This window comes from Chiloscyllium punctatum, chromosome 1, assembly GCF_047496795.1.
Source record: "Chiloscyllium punctatum isolate Juve2018m chromosome 1, sChiPun1.3, whole genome shotgun sequence".
NCBI lineage: Eukaryota > Metazoa > Chordata > Chondrichthyes > Orectolobiformes > Hemiscylliidae > Chiloscyllium > Chiloscyllium punctatum.
This window is the reverse complement of record NC_092739.1, coordinates 30,070,068-30,086,021: the sequence shown is the minus strand read 5'-3', so window position 1 is coordinate 30,086,021 and position 15,954 is coordinate 30,070,068. Positions and strand designations below refer to the sequence as shown.

At 37.9% G+C, this 15,954-nt stretch overlaps 1 protein-coding gene across 12 annotated transcripts in view; it reads right to left on the bottom strand.

The window, feature by feature from the left end:
- Nucleotides 1-15,954, bottom strand: part of LOC140485944 (ankyrin-2-like) — an 850,179-nt gene that overhangs the window by 202,172 nt on the left and 632,053 nt on the right. For 9 of the 12 annotated variants that reach the window (XM_072584685.1, XM_072584421.1, XM_072584596.1 and 6 more), the window contains exons 7-9: nt 9,716-9,901; nt 4,531-4,554; nt 2,242-2,340 (exon numbers count right to left, since the gene is read on the bottom strand). In XM_072584685.1, coding sequence (XP_072440786.1) covers nt 2,242-2,340; nt 4,531-4,554; nt 9,716-9,901 — 309 coding nt within the window. The remainder of the gene's footprint in view (nt 1-2,241; nt 2,341-4,530; nt 4,555-9,715; nt 9,902-15,954) is intronic. The other 3 variants (XM_072584765.1, XM_072585126.1, XM_072585394.1) reach the window with 1 other exon arrangement.

Genomic DNA, 15,954 nt, shown 5'->3' with positions numbered 1-15,954 from the left:
GTAATTGATTCCAAGCATATTTGTAGTTTGCCATTCCTTATGTCAATATTTCCCAGTGAAATCGCTCATTCTGTTGGCTCATCCCAGTTGTTGTTGCTATGCTATCAAATTTTGTTTTTCTCACAATGCAAATGGTAGATTTCTAAATGGATTGACTGGGGAGGAGACTTGGTTATCAGTTTAGCATTCCTCTGACAGCAACTCAACATTTTCAAATGGATCCTTAGTCTTTTTAAAATTTTATTGGATTGATTTTTTTTAGATCAGATCTAAAATTGGTTGGGTTGTTTCTTGCATTTATCTAGAAGGCAGCTTGTATATGATGCTTCTGCAGGTGACATTTTCAGCAAACCTTTATCACTATATGTTTGCCATTTTTTTAAATCCTTGATCTCCTTTAATTTAGATCTATGTTGTAGTATCTTTCAACCTCACTCAGATGAAACGGATATTTGTGCTCCTGCATCCATAGGAATTTGTATTACTAATTGGTCGCTAGTAATGGTGGAAGCCAATATCTATTATTAACTTGATTTGCAGATACAACATGCATGTAAAATTCTTTGCATTTTTTTCTTCAGAAAAAAGTTGATTTTCTTCAGTTCTGTGATCTAAAAGTTTGTTTACATAGTAGCTATTTTTGTCATAATTATGCAAGTCTAGACAATGGCTGCACTATTATTCCATGGGATTATGTTATGAACTGCTTCATCTAACGCTGAACTTTTTCTCTTTCTTCTAAATTTGACAGATCACATGTCAGATTTCTTATTTTAATACTCTTTAATCGTTTACCTAAAAATTCTTTGTTATGGTGCAATTTACCTTAGGTAAAAGGTAAAGTCACCATAGCCCCACAAATGAGAGATAATTAGTGGTGAATTTTAACCTGAGGGTCACCATGCCTCAGGTGAGAGGTAAGGTTGGGAAGGAGGGATTTTCCTGGTATCTTTGTCCAGTGCAGGAATTGAATCCATGCGGTTGGCTCATTTTGCTTTGCAAATGAATCATCCAATCACTGAGCTTACCAACCTCCACAGTTTTTATTACTGCATAACTCTTTGGCACAATACTGGTCAATAGCAACTACCATGTCTAGGAATGTGAAAGGAAGATATGTTTGTCATGTCACATCACATTTACTTTTGGGGTGGCACGGTGGCTCAGTGGTTAGCACTGCTGCCTCACAGCACCAGGGTCCCAGGTTCAATTCCAGCCTCAGGCAACTGTCTGTGTGGAGTTTGCACATTCTCCGTGTCTGTGTGGGTTTCCTCCTGGTGCTCCGGTTTCCAATATGCAGGTCAGGTGAATTGGCCATTCTAAATTAGCCATAACGTTAGGTGCATTAGTCAGACGGGAATGGTTCTGGGTGGGTCACTCTTTGGAGGGTCAATGTGGACTTATTGGGCCAAAGGGCCTGTTTTCACACTGTAGGGAATCTAACCACTGAGTATCATTTTTTATCTGGTTAGAGATCAACAAAAAAAGTAATTTGGTTCAATTTGTTGACCTTTTTGCAATTTAAGTTCTGGAATGAAGGTCTCAACTGCCTATTGTCCACAGCTGATCATTATAATTGCAGAGGTCAAGTTTTGGATTGATTGAGTGATGTTGTGCAAAGGAATTACATTAAAGATTATGTTACAATACACCATTCATAGACATGCAAGTAATTACCCACTCTGATAGTGGAGGTCCATTGACTTGTACCTGCTACTTTAGCATTCACTCAATAATTCAAATGGAAACAGTGGACTAAGGGCTAAAATTCATGCTGTCTGGTCAAATGTATTAGGATAATGTAATAAGAAATAATGCTGCATTACCACCGATGTACTGAATCAACATTTTTACCAAATGTAATGAGGTGCAACACACCAAGTCATCAATGGCTTACAGTAAAACATTTGTTTTAGTGACAGGCAGATTGATGGGCTCTCATGCTGGGAAATGCACATGCTCAAGTCAAAATGAAAAGCCCTGCAGATACCATTGGCCAATTAGAATAACAAGCCACAGATATCAGAAATTTCCTCTTCTGAAACATTGCTATCCAGGGTAGAGGGGTACAATTATCAAATAAAACTTAGCTCCTTTGATAGATGCAGTGCATGGAACCAATATGCATTCTATCATGCTTTCCCATCATAACTGTACAATAGTACAGAGACAGAAAACTGCATAGTTATCAGTAGCAAAAATAAATAAATCAAAACCAAATTTTGAAAAAAATATACTTACCCGTGCTGTGAAATCTACAGCAGCTCCTCGATTTAATAGCAAAGTGGCTACATTCACATTTCCATAGTGGGCAGCAATATGCAGAGGAGTAAAGCCACTCTGTGAATAGGAGGGAAACACATTGAAAATGCAAACCTGACAAGTGTATCAAGCTTAACTGCTCAAGCTTCTGATACTCTGAACTCCACTAAGACCCTTGTTCACCCAAAAGATTAATCTTCCTATGCAATTCTACATCAAAAAGCGAACTCAGAATTTACTGTTGGAATCAAAACAACATCACGACTGGAAAGGATAATACCCTAACTTTTTTTTCTTGCAGAATTATATTTGGTCACTTCTCTGTTTGTTAGCTGCACCCTGTGGCTACATTTGAACTAGGTAACAAAGCCTGGTGAGTTGCAATATGGCAGTGGAGTGATTCCAGACCACACAAAAGTATACTTTGGCCAAGTGCCTCTAATCTGTGGAAGACACACTTCCACAGTCAGAATAAACTTTCCATAAGTTTGCCACTATGCAAGTGAATAGAATAGCAAGATAGATTCATACAGCAGGTGAGAGAGTTAATTTATCACTATTGTCAATATACTATTAAATGGGTTTCTGATTAGAAAATTATTTAATGTCGACAACTTTATCTCTCATTTGATGTTTAACTGAATGGTGAGGCAGATTTTGTTAGATATTAGGGAATGGGAATATGGTAAGCTCATGCCTAAGTCTGGTTGCCTACAGATGCAAGATCAAATTATTGACATATTAACTTATTGCTCAATAATAATTCATGACCCACACGGAGTGCATTGAATTCATGGATATAAGTTTGGAGAACAGCACATAAGCAGCTACTGGCACACCCTTTTTTAAACACACGCTTTTTTGGAGCATGAAAAGGAAGGAGGCTTGTGCCTGGCAAGGCCCAGTGATTGATATTGCAGAATTGTCCTGATGTGAAGTTAGGACACCCAATGTATCTGAGAAAGATTATTTCAGTCTTCACAGCTGTTTCATTGAGCAACTGCAGCATTGTCTAGAGTGGAGTCATTCAGATCAGCCTTAATTTGAGCCAATTATTTTGCCTGAAATGAAATTTTGCGTACATGCTCCCAAAGTCACTTTGGGTGACAAAGTGCATGTCAGGTCCCAGGTTTCAGTGCCCTGTAATAGTAAATAGACACAGACAATAGATATCAACGCTGTGTGATAATATCTGTGCTCTTGGGTGAACAATTGTGACATAAACAATACAAGTATATTGAGGGATAATAAACACAGTGATTTACTAGAAAGTAATGCAGTTAGTAACATTCAAAAAGGACCAACTAAAAGGGGCTGTTGGGGCACAGTTGTACTGTCTCTGACTCTCAACCAGGAGGCCTGGTTTCAAGTCCCACCTGCTCCACAGTTATGAAATAATACATTTGATTAGGTGTATCAGAAAATATGTAGAAAAAAAATCACTAATCCTAAAAGCTGTAAATTCCAGAGTAACTTACTCTCATTAATAATGTGGCAGTTCTAGGGTTTAAATCCAGGACATTAGATGCCCAATTTACTTTATGCAGACAAAAGGAGCACACCTGTTCTTTCCCTATCATTTTGGGATTTTGTTTTAAAGCTATTATGCCTGCAAAACTGACTAAAGCAAATAGGGTACACTCTTTACCCACATAAGGTCACATTCAATATTCTCTGAAAGGTCCATGCATACCAATTGGCATGTGGATGCGTTGATTCCCAGTTCCAGAGGTTTCTGTCATGCACAGACGTCAGAGTTTGGCTCAGCAGCACAAACAATTGGAGCACGCCTTGGTCAAGTCATGCTATTCAAATATGTACAGTGCTGAGCCACTTGAAGTAGTTGAACCATTAGCACTAAAGGGACAATAAATCTGCCAAACCATCTTCAGGTCATTAACATTGGGGTGTATTTAAATTGATCAGACCAAAGTGTGAAGTTGTGATACTATTTATTGGAATGTAAACACATTTCTGAAGAAGTTGTGCAAGTGCCTTCCACAACGTCAATAGGAGGAATCAGTAGAACCTCTGAGAAAAGAATTCAAACAGTAAGAAGAAGAAATGGTTTCAACTCAAGAGTTTGCTTAGCCTTCATAATAAGTAAACATACTCAAAAAAATTATAAAAGCATCAAAAGAAAATAATCTAATTATCAGAAATTAACAACAGAAAATCCTTTCATTTGGAGGATTTGGAAATATAACATCAATGTTAAGGATAATCTCCAAAATATAAACATGAAAACAAGAACATCTAAATATATACCTCTGTGGTCCTATTCACCATCATCTGGGTCAGCATTAATAAGAAGCAGAGAAATAATTGTAAGGGGGAAGAAAAATTAAAAATTTAAGATGGAAAGATTGAAACAAAGAACTGTCTAAAATGACATACAGGACTTTTTGTAATGGAAAACTGCAAAGCTAACAATTTGGATTTACTTAGTACTTCTAACAAAGTAAGGTACAGTCCTCAACACCATTAGATTTATTTTCTCGAGCCATGGTGTATGCAAAATGCAGATCATCAGCAACATGCCTTAAGACCCAATTCACTATATTGGCACAGTATTGTAAGAATACAAAACATCATCTCCTCAATTGACCCTTTATACTATACATTTTTTGATTAATCTACCAAACCTCTAAATTCTTCTGAATCAGAGACTGGGCCATAGATCAATTTCAAAATAATAAGTATTATCAATTATTTCATTGACATATGAAGAAAGTTGCGCAAATTCCAGGATTTTAGCCGAACTGTGCAAGCCACAATTGACCTTTGAGAGTTGCATGCCACACCTAACATCCTCACAGCACCAAAAAGACAAACAATAATGTTTCAGAATATTCGATCATTTTTATCTGTACTTGCATTACTTTATCCTGTTCTTAATCATGTACATCTTTTTAGAAGAAGCAGGAGGATGCCATATGCCCTGACAAACAGGAAACAAACAGTAGGAATAAACAGGTCTGAGTGGCAGGTAATGACTAATGGAGTATTGCAGGGATCAGTGCTTGGTCTCCAGCTATTCTGAATTGTAATAAATTAATTATTTAGATGAGGGAACTAAATGTCATTTCTCCAAGTCTGCATATGACACAAAGGATGGGAGGGTGAGCTGTGAGGAGGATGCAGAGATGTGTCAGCGTGATTTTGATAGGCTGAGTGAGTGGGCAATGCACAGCACATGTAGGATAATGTTAATAAATGTGAAGCTATCCACTTTGGTGCCAGAAACAGATTATTATTTGAATGACAGTAGATTGGGAAAGTAGGAATTGCAATGAGACCTCTGGGTGTCGCTACAAGTAAGCATAGAGGCACAGCAGGTTGTGCAGGTGGCAAATGGTATACTCGCCTTTGCTGCGAGAGGATTGGGGAACAGAAGCAAGACTGTCTTGCTGAAATTGTACAGGATCTTGGCGAGACCACACCTGGCATATTGCATGCAGTTTTGGTGTCCTTATCTGAGAAAAGATGTCCTGGCTACAGAGGGAGTGTAAACGAAGGCTTACCAAACTGGAATGGCAGGACTGACGTATAAAAAGAGATTGGATTGGTTGGGACTGAAGCAGAGGGGCTATGGTCTAGAAACCTGTAAGATTCTAGAACCAGATTGGGAATATCCTTCCTGCATTTACCCTATGACCAGGGAGTTCAGAACCAAAGGATAAGTTAGGCTGTTTAAGATTGATAGGAGGAGAATTTTTTTCACTTTGGAGTGGTGAACCTGTGGACATTCTCTGTCACAGAAAATGGTTGAGCCAAAACATTGAATGTTTTAAAGAAATACATGGTTCTTAATTCTAAAGCTACGAAAGATTATGGAGAAAAAGTGGAAACAGGAGTACTGAGTTGGGTGATCAGCCATGATCATATTGAATTGCACAGCAGTCATGGAAGGGCCAAATGCCCTACTTCTGCTCATACTTTCTACGTCTCTAAGATAGGAGCTGCAGTTTCTAATTGCTAGTTTTACGTGATTGCTAAATGAAGAAGTGTTAAGTGAGATGGAATAGAGGCTAGAATACAATGATTCCATAAATTTATTTTAGTTCCAAGGAGTATTACAATTGTTTATCCAACACCAAAAAAAATGTTTCCAAAGTTAGAGTGTTTGGCAGGTTAATGTGCGTAGGACAAAATAATCAATTATTCAAGTATGTTTCACGATACAATTCTGTCATGGCCTATCTGCATCTTAACTTCATTCACTTGCTTTGACCAAATGCCTTAATACGCTTGGCTAGCAAAAACCTATTTATGTCAGATTTAATATTATTAATGGATCTGGCATCTCTGTAATTTACACTAAAAATACACACTAAAGAGGAATTCCTGTAATTTATCATGAGAATTGTCAAATTCTGAATTTAAGGTTGTCTCTTTTTGTCGTTGGCTTGTGTATTAGTCAGAAAATGTATCCTCTGTTTTCCCTACCAAGTCCTGAAACCTTGCAACAAATCATCCCTTAACCATGTTCCAGGGAATTGTAGAAGACTCATTTATCTTTCTTTTAAATTCAGTCATGGAATGTAATATCTCTGGCTGGGCCAGCACTCATTGCCCATCTGTAGTTGCTGTTGGGAAGGTAGTCGTGAGCCTCCTTCAACCACTCAATGCTATTTGGAAGGGAGCCCCAGGATTTTGATCCAGCAACACTGAAGGAACAATGAAATATTTCAGAGCCAGGATAATGAGTTGATTGTAGAGGAACTTGCAGATAGTGTGTTCCCATGTATCTGCTGCTCTTATCCTTCTAGATGGTAGTGGCTGTGGATTTGCAAGATGCAGTCTAAGAAGACTTAGTGATTTTTTTCCATAATTTAAGGCATGTAGTCATTGTAATGGGCTTCACTCTGAGGGAAACACAACAGTACTAACATCCATGAGTGAATTCCTTGTCTCATGCTGTAACCTGGATGGGGAAATTGGAAAACTAGCAGAAAATCAATGCTTCGAGCTTTGAAATGCTACCTGTAGAGGATGTTTTCTAACTCTCAGCAGGTGACTGAGAAAACCTGTGCAGAGCTTTCAGACCAAAGTCAGGACACTGGGTACCAAGTTCTAAATACCAAAAACAAGTAAACTTCCTACCAGTGTCTTTCAATCTTTTACCTAGCCACCAGGTAGACCATTTATCTGTAAGTTATTTTAAAAAATCAGGAAAGTTCACTGGACCTGTACATCACCCCATTAGACTACAGCAAAATCAATCACATCTTCTGCAAGATTAGACAGGAATATTTTGTTAGAAAGCCACTAGCATGGTTCACATGGAAATCTGCTCCACCACTGGTGGACTGCACACACATGCGCTGCTAAGACCATTGGGCAAAGTGCACTTATGAACCTACAAGAAAGGACAGAATTGTGCGGAGTGCCACATATCCTCACATTCAACCCTGACTAAAAAGATCACTGGGGTGGGGGAGGTTGATGGCTGGCGAAATGATGGCCATCAGAGGGCCTTTTTCTCAGCTCTTACCATCGGCCTATGCAGGGACATCGGCCAGGCTGGCCACGTGATCTCAACATACCTCACTGCATAAATGCCAACAGCAAAAGGATGAGTCCCTTAATTTGGTCGATGAACAAGACTCAATTATTCGTTTGGCAAGTGGGCCACACTACATCACCTCCATCACTGATGTGATTGTAGTGGGGCCATAGGAGGGTGGGTCTGCAGTGGGCGGGACATATGCGAGAGTTATTGCGCTCGTCACCTTCAAATGCACTGATGGGTAAGTGTTTAATTCAGACCAGATGTATACAATATGAGAAAAAAAATGCATAAAGCACACATTATTCAGTCTTCATGCTATCACAGGAAAACCACATGGCCAAGGGAAGAAGTGGAAACATCACATACGGGCAAAGACGGGATAAATAAATTTCTAACTGAATAAAAGAATGCAGTCCATCAAATCAGGACATGCATGCAACAGAACATGCAAATGTCAGTCTGGTCCAATCCAACTTAGTTTGACCAAGACAGCTTATTTGATTAACAGCTCATTTCTCTTGGTCCCTTCCTATGTATTTGGGCTTTTAACTGACTAACGTATTTTGTCACTTGGTGGACAATGTCATGCAGTGAGCAAACATGACTTATATGCAAAAAAGGAAAAATCGAAAGTAAAGAAGGTAAATCCAAACATTATAGATTCCATGTGCATAGGTGTCTCGTCTGAAGACATTGAAGTCTTAATCACCCCACATAAACATAGCGAGTTACATGAACAATGGAGAAAGCAGGATGCAGTGTAGCAAAAAGTTAAAAGTTACATCTATTAATGATCAGTATGTAAGTGAATTACTGAAAGGTCAAATACAAAGAAAGCAAGTTTAGATGCAGTTGAGTATTTATATTAATCGAAATTCGTTCAAACAAATGCAATTTCTTTAATATTTAATATTACAACTTTTATACATTAACATGCATTATTTAAATAAAATACCCAGTAAAAAACAGAATAGGGAACTTATCTCACTGCATGGATGATCTCAGCAACGAACTGTTTTTAATCCTTTCTTACATTGAATCTTCTTTATTCTAATTCTTTATTAAATATTCTCCATTAACTTTAGCAGTGCATGAGGATGCAACATAGATAACTATGGGTAGCATGTTGTCAAGATGCCCCGATAAGAATACACTGCACAGTAGATGGCAGTAATGGCAAAAGCTATGACTAACATGTTGATTAATGATTAGTCACGGTATAAAGCTACAAAGTTTCTTGGAGAAGCATTGTTAATTGAAAACAGTATTCTAAGTGATTACGCCATGGATATCCCATATGAAAAGGGCTTTACGAAGTTCTGATATCCTTCAAATTTAGACATAATTAGTCTTCTTTCCAAACACCAATAAACAATTCACCAGCTATAAATACCTAGATTGTTGGGACAGTAATTCCACTCTTCATAAATTTTCAGTTTTTATGCACTTTTAAAGGGAAAATATTGTCTCCCTTTCTCATTGATTAAGTGTGATGTGACTCAGCACAGAACATCCTCCACATGCAGCGTTCCCAATTTCTGATTGCACACTAGGGAATTGCTAAATTGGAGTGGATATTTTCCACATAAGAGGAAATTTGGCAGTGAGCTTTTTAATAACCAATCCATTTAAAAGGCTATTGAAAATAATTGATGAAAACGCAGGAACCGACCTTTTGTCCAATCTGAGTAGCAAACATATGGGGTCATAAATAAAACAAAACAATTTGTTCTGCATCTTGCAAATTTTATGTCCATGTACATCAGAGAACAAATACAAACATTTTGAAAACGCAAAAGATCAGAATTAAAAAAACAGTCAAAGGAAATTTCAAAAACACAATTTTCACTGATATACCTTTGTAAATAATATTAGGAGATACAAATGCATCTTTTCCAGTTTTATAAACAGCCAAATACAATGCACAGATTTCCTTACCTTGGACTGTACATCAGCATTGTGATCATTCTGGAGTAACAATGCCGCAGATTTGGTATCATCTTTCCTGGCAGCAATGTGCAGGGCTGGGAGCCGCACCTTCCCCTTGGTGTCATTCTCCAGTAAGATGGCAACGACTTGGTTGTGGCCCTGTTGCAATGCAACAGCAAGGGGGGTGAACCCATCCTGACAATGCAGAAAATAGAACTTTACTTCAACAGAATATTGCTTGGATTTGTTACTTGAAAATCAGATGATATTTTTAAGTAGCCAGGACAGTAAGCCCAAATAACTGTCAATTATAGCAATTTGGGCACACTGACTGATTCATTGACTGGGTCCATATAAATAGGGAACAGATGGGATTGGTGTTTGGAAGTAGATGTAAGACTGAGCCCTCTGGATATTAAAAGAAAGACTATTCTCAGGACTCAATAATAGACTTTGTACCTGTGAGCCAGGAGATCCAGGTTCACGTTTCTGCCCCAGAGGTATATAATAATATCTCTGACCAAGCTGATTAGGAAAATATCTATAAGGCTGAGTAGTTAACGAACTCTATCCAAAAAGGAAGGTGGCTTCAACCTTAGTTGACAATGACAACTTGCTCTTTGAAGCTCCATTAACTTAACAAATGTCCCAAAATGCTTCACCAGTGGAGAAACAAGAATATTAAGACAATTGATTTGTGTTTGCAGTAGATTTCTGCTAATTCTCTTAATGCTTTCAAACTGAAGAGATTCCAAAGTAGTGTTATCTCTCCCAATGATGGAGTGGTGAAGGAAGGGAGAATGTCTGGGATGAATGGATCAGAAGACAGCTGGTTAGTAGGGCTTGGATAAGCTTTTACAAAGGCTGGTAAGAGGATTTTGAAGTTAGTGTCATCCCAGAATAAGTTTAATAATTCACCCTCCACTGCTTTTTTTTGGGTGGGGGGGGAATCTATAGATTAACAATCCTTAAAGACAAAAATAATCATGTCAATCCTAGATGGAGACTTCTATCTCTTACATCGAACCTGCTCTATAATAGGAAACATCTGCTGCTGCATATCCAAACTCAGAAGGCCATTCAGGATGTTGTACATTTCAATAAGATCACCTCTCATGTTTGGAAGTTCCAGTGAGTCATGGGCCAACCTGTTCAACCTTCCCTCATCTGAAGAATAAGTTGTGCTAGATCCCCTAGACTGCTGTTAATGCAAACTTTCAAAGAATATCAGAATTCGATTCATTACTGCAGGTGCAGTTTCATTACTCTGTACAGTTGCAGTTAAAATTTCATGACCTTTACTTTCCATTCCCTTTCCAATTTTGTGTTAACCTTTACGTTGCACAGGATGTAGGCCAGAAATTTCAGACACGGGTCTATGTGCAGTGGGAATTTTGGAGGCAAGAAAAGAAAGAATTTCAGAAGTAAAACCTGAAGCAACAAAGGCATAAATATTTCTGTAGTTCAACAGAGAGCAAAATCAAGCAAATCGATTCTGAAGAAGGGTCAATGGACCTGAAACGTTAACTCTGCTTTCTCTACACAGATGCTGCCAGACCTGCAGACTTTCTCCAGCAATTTATGTTTTTGTTTCTGATTTTGTTTTTTGAAGCAAAATCAAACAAGTTGTATGTCAGTTAGCTAGTCTGCTACCACTGCCAAAGTTGACTTTTACCCTTGTTTATTATATTATGGTCTTACCTGAAACAACTAAGATTTGCCTATTTGGAATATTCAGATTGGTGAGTTTACCAGGTCTATATGTAAATGGGTTTATTTGGTGGGTAATGCCAGACACACACACAGGCTCCTGGGGTGCATAGAAAACTGGAGCACTGGACTGATATGGCATGGGAGAAATAAAAGCAATGGGCTATCGATGGCAATGAGAGGGTAGACCTGGGGATGACACAAGGAGGAGATGAGATGATGTAATTTGTTAAGTGTAGCAAAAGGTTAAAGGAAGTTATATGGTTCGATGTATTAATAGCAGTTAACTCGGACACAATTTCAAAACTGTTGCAAAAAAAGACAAATTTTGTTGAAGGTATTTAAGCCTGTCACATGTAAACTTAACCAAAGTTGTCTTTTAACAGTCAATCAGAATTAATGGGTACATTCTCCATGACAACTTCATATCGGAGTCCACTTGCCAACCAATCAACACTCTCCTTGCAGGCAGTATAATTGTTAGTTTGTCCTTGAAATTGGATTCTTGCAAACCACCCTGATGGGTGTAAGATGAAAAGCTTCAAGAAAATATGACTTGCGTATGCAACAAGATAGTAGTTCGGAAGTTGTTTTCTTTGAAGACAGATGTTGGCATTATAAGACAGATTTCAAGGAAATTGTGTGTTCACTACTCAAATATTATTGAGTTACCACATGTAAACCTGCTTTTTAAATTTCAGAGAAAGCAGTTCCCAATTATTCCTCTACGTCCCACAAGAACACAAGGCAAAACACTTGACAAAATTTGTATTAATATTCCTTCTCCTTTTTTGCCCCATAGATATCATTACATGGCTGCTTCCAAAGGAGAATGGTTTTATTTTATTAAAGTCTTAATTGCAATGGTGTTACTTTAATGAGGGATATGTAGTTATGTCCATAATTTGACCACACATGTTTTGCAGGTATGTGCTAGTGCTATGCTAAGATACTAATTACAGCTACTCCTTTCACCATGAAAACGTTTAACACATTTATTCGTGTGCCATTATCTCTGTTTCAAGTGAAATGTACACAATTTATCAATTACTTTTTCAGAATTGCTTTTTCTAATGTCAACATCTCATTAAATCCACTGTAATCAATTCACTGGCACTTTGTTTTAGTGGCAACCAAAACTGCATACAGTTCTCCATCTCTGGTCCAAACTGACTTTATACAGATATATTTATCCATTACATCTCAGTGTTTATGCTCTTACATCATGTCATAAAACTCACGTATCAGTCTTCCTGGTCTTTGCCATTTGAAATGCAACTTATAACATCTTATGAGCCTGGTGTTCCTAAATTATTGATAAAGCCGAATTTATTTCTTGAATAATAAGGCTTGTCACATGTAAATCTTCCCTTCAATTCAGGAGAAAACATTTCCTAATTAGATTTTCATATCCCTAACTATAAGCAAGTCACAAAATCAGTTTCTTGGACAAAGGTTTATATTTATGTTCCTAGGCATCAATTGATTCATCAATATCTCACAGTCTTCCCCAAAGTTTGATTCCTTTTTACCAAAATATATTATCCTACATTTACTGATATGGATTTTGGTTTGTCAGGTTTTTTTTGCTTATTTCTCCACCTTATCTCTTTTTTCAAAGTCTACCTTCAGAAGCTTTATCCTTTTCCTAATTTCATAACTGCTTTTTTTTTATCATTTTATTACAATTTTTGAACCTGCATGCCTTCATCTGCAACACTATTTTCAAGACCTAGAACAGAAACTCACCACTCAAAGTCTACTTCATCCTTGAAGCAAGGGATAGCTGCTGCCACCAATTACCTTGTTTCTAACCTCTTCATTTATTCATAGCATCATTAAAATTCAAGTAGCCACAGTTTAAAAAAAAATTTTTTAATGCATAAGTTCCTTTTTAAAGTTATCCTTTTGTACATCTATATGTCAATTTCCTTTTTCATCTCATCATAGCTTATCCGTATTCCATCTTTCTAAAATTGACCATTTTGAAATGTGTTGCATCTGTCCATTAGGCCCTTATGGAAATTACTCTCTAGATACTACTTTGTAACATTTCATCTTCATGACACTCTGATGTGTAAATGCATTTAATATACAGCCAGGATTCCTGCTTCTAATTGCTATCCTATGGCTGGGATAGAATGTGCTCATGTCAAAATTAGATGATGACAGTACTAAGTTAGGTTGCATTGAAGTCAGAACTAATGAAACACGTTGATTTACAGTTGAGGTTCAGATATGAAAAATAGCTATTTGGGTTAAATAGTAGCAGGCAGCCAACAATCACAAAACTGTTCCCAAGTGTGAACCAATACTCTCAGGAGACAAAACAATGGAGAAGAAAATAATTTAAGAATTCTTTCTGCCCGGAGGCTCTTTAAGCTTTCATGGGCTGTTTGCAATGAATAATGATCAACTCAGTTGACCATTTCAAAGAACATCTGAAGACAATTTCAGAACACAATGGATCAAGTGCCAGTTCTTTTGTTTTATAATATAGGTTACAGTTATAAAATGTGGTAGGTTTATGCTTCCTCTTTTACAAGATAAAAATCTGTGTAAAGTACTAAATTGTTATATTGCAGTAATTAAGGTATAAAGCCAGAGGGCTGCTCATTGTGGGGTCCCCCAAGTTGTCACTTTTACAGTCTTTCAATTTTCGCTTGGAAATCAGTCTGCTGATAGGATCATTTGCTTTCCCAGGGATTGCCTGAGCACTAATCGCAGCAGAATATGAACTCCGATCTATGATCATTCATTTGTTCACACACTAACTTGATCACTGTTGCCCAATATAATTCCACCACACCTCTACCATATGACAACAGCCCACAAATTGGTCAAAACCACTCACTCATCACTCCACATTCATCTGTTCTACCCACCTACTGCTGCCTTCTCCCTCTGCTCCCCACTTGCTGCAACCATCCTGAGCAAGCTTCACCAGCAGACATCAAGGAGTGGAAAATTTGTGAAGTCACAACAAGTTTCTTTTGACAAACACTATCTGTTGAATGGTAGGCTTTGACCTCCCACGGCAAGAGGGGTCCCAGGTAAAGAGTTTCGGGGCTAGCAGGACCTCTGATAACTAACCTTCATTGCTGGGACCTTGGTACAACCCCTTATGCACTTGTCGAGTCATAAGTAACGGTGAACATTACTGAGTGTGGCTCCTCTTCAATTTAAACAATGGACTAATCATTGTCAACTCACAAATGAGCAGACTATCGCTTTGCTTCAAGGATTTGCAGTCATTAAACAATGAAGTCATCGATAAACTAAATTAAAATACAGCCAAATATGCTGTTAAATACAACTGTCACTTTTACAGAATCATATAGCCCCTACAGTGCAGAAGGAGACCATTTGACCTATTGAGTCTACACTGACCCTCCGAAGAACGTCCAACCCAGACCCACCCCCACAACCCCATATTTCCCATGGCTAACCCACTAGGAAAACCACGCAGACACAAGAAGAATGTGCAGACTCCACACAGTCACCTGAGGCTGGAATCAAACCCTGGCGTCTGACACTGTGAGGCAGCAATACTAACCACTGAGCCATCATGCCGCCCATCATCATGTGTCAATATCTTTAAAATATTACATCTGTATTTTCTAAACATGTTAAGGGTTCAAAAGTAAGCACTAAGTACTTTCTAAACCAATTTGATGCCTCATTAGACTTTGGCTCCATTTATCAAACCCAAGTGGTGAGGGATTGCCTCCTCGATGGGTCCCATCTGTAATAATTTTCTCTGGAGTTAGGACAAGCCCTGACTCTGTCTCGACAGCGAAATTTGAAGCTAACATATTAGAGTGGTAATATAGGAGCTTACAATGCTTGAAATATAGATCCACCACACTACGGAGTCCTCATCACTGGCTAAATACTGTGGGGAAGTATTGAAACCTTTCTGCTGAAGGAAAATTTGTACATTACCTATCATGCAATTTCAGTGGCATAAATCATGTAGACCTAATGTTCTCAGTTAAAACTCAAAATGTTCGAAATAATAAAAGAGGAAGAGGTGAAGAGGCAAAGATTCCATTGGAAAATGTAATTTGAAAAAAAATGTAATTTGAAAAAAATGTAACATTCCAGGATGCCTAACTACACACCTTCATCTAGATCACATTTTCATCAAAACAATTTTTTTGTCATGCAACTAAAAATATTTGAACAAAAGGTATGTTGCGTGCTTGTTCTGCATTGATTGAATACTGTACACATTCCTACATAAGCCTCAAAAATAAAGACTTGGATTTACAGACCAATGTTTCACAGCACTTAACATCCTAAAGCTCTTTAGAGTCAATGAACACAAGATGTTATCCTGACGTCCCATCAGCCCTTAAGTGGTTGTAAAAGATCCCATGGCAGTATGTTCTGAGGAAGGGTCACTGGACTCAAAAGGTTAACTTTAATTTCTCTTCACAAATGCTGCCAAAACTGCTGAGGTTTCCCAGCAACTTCTGTTTTGTTTCTGATTTACAGCATTCACAGTTCTTTCGGTTTTCATTAAGAGCCAATGA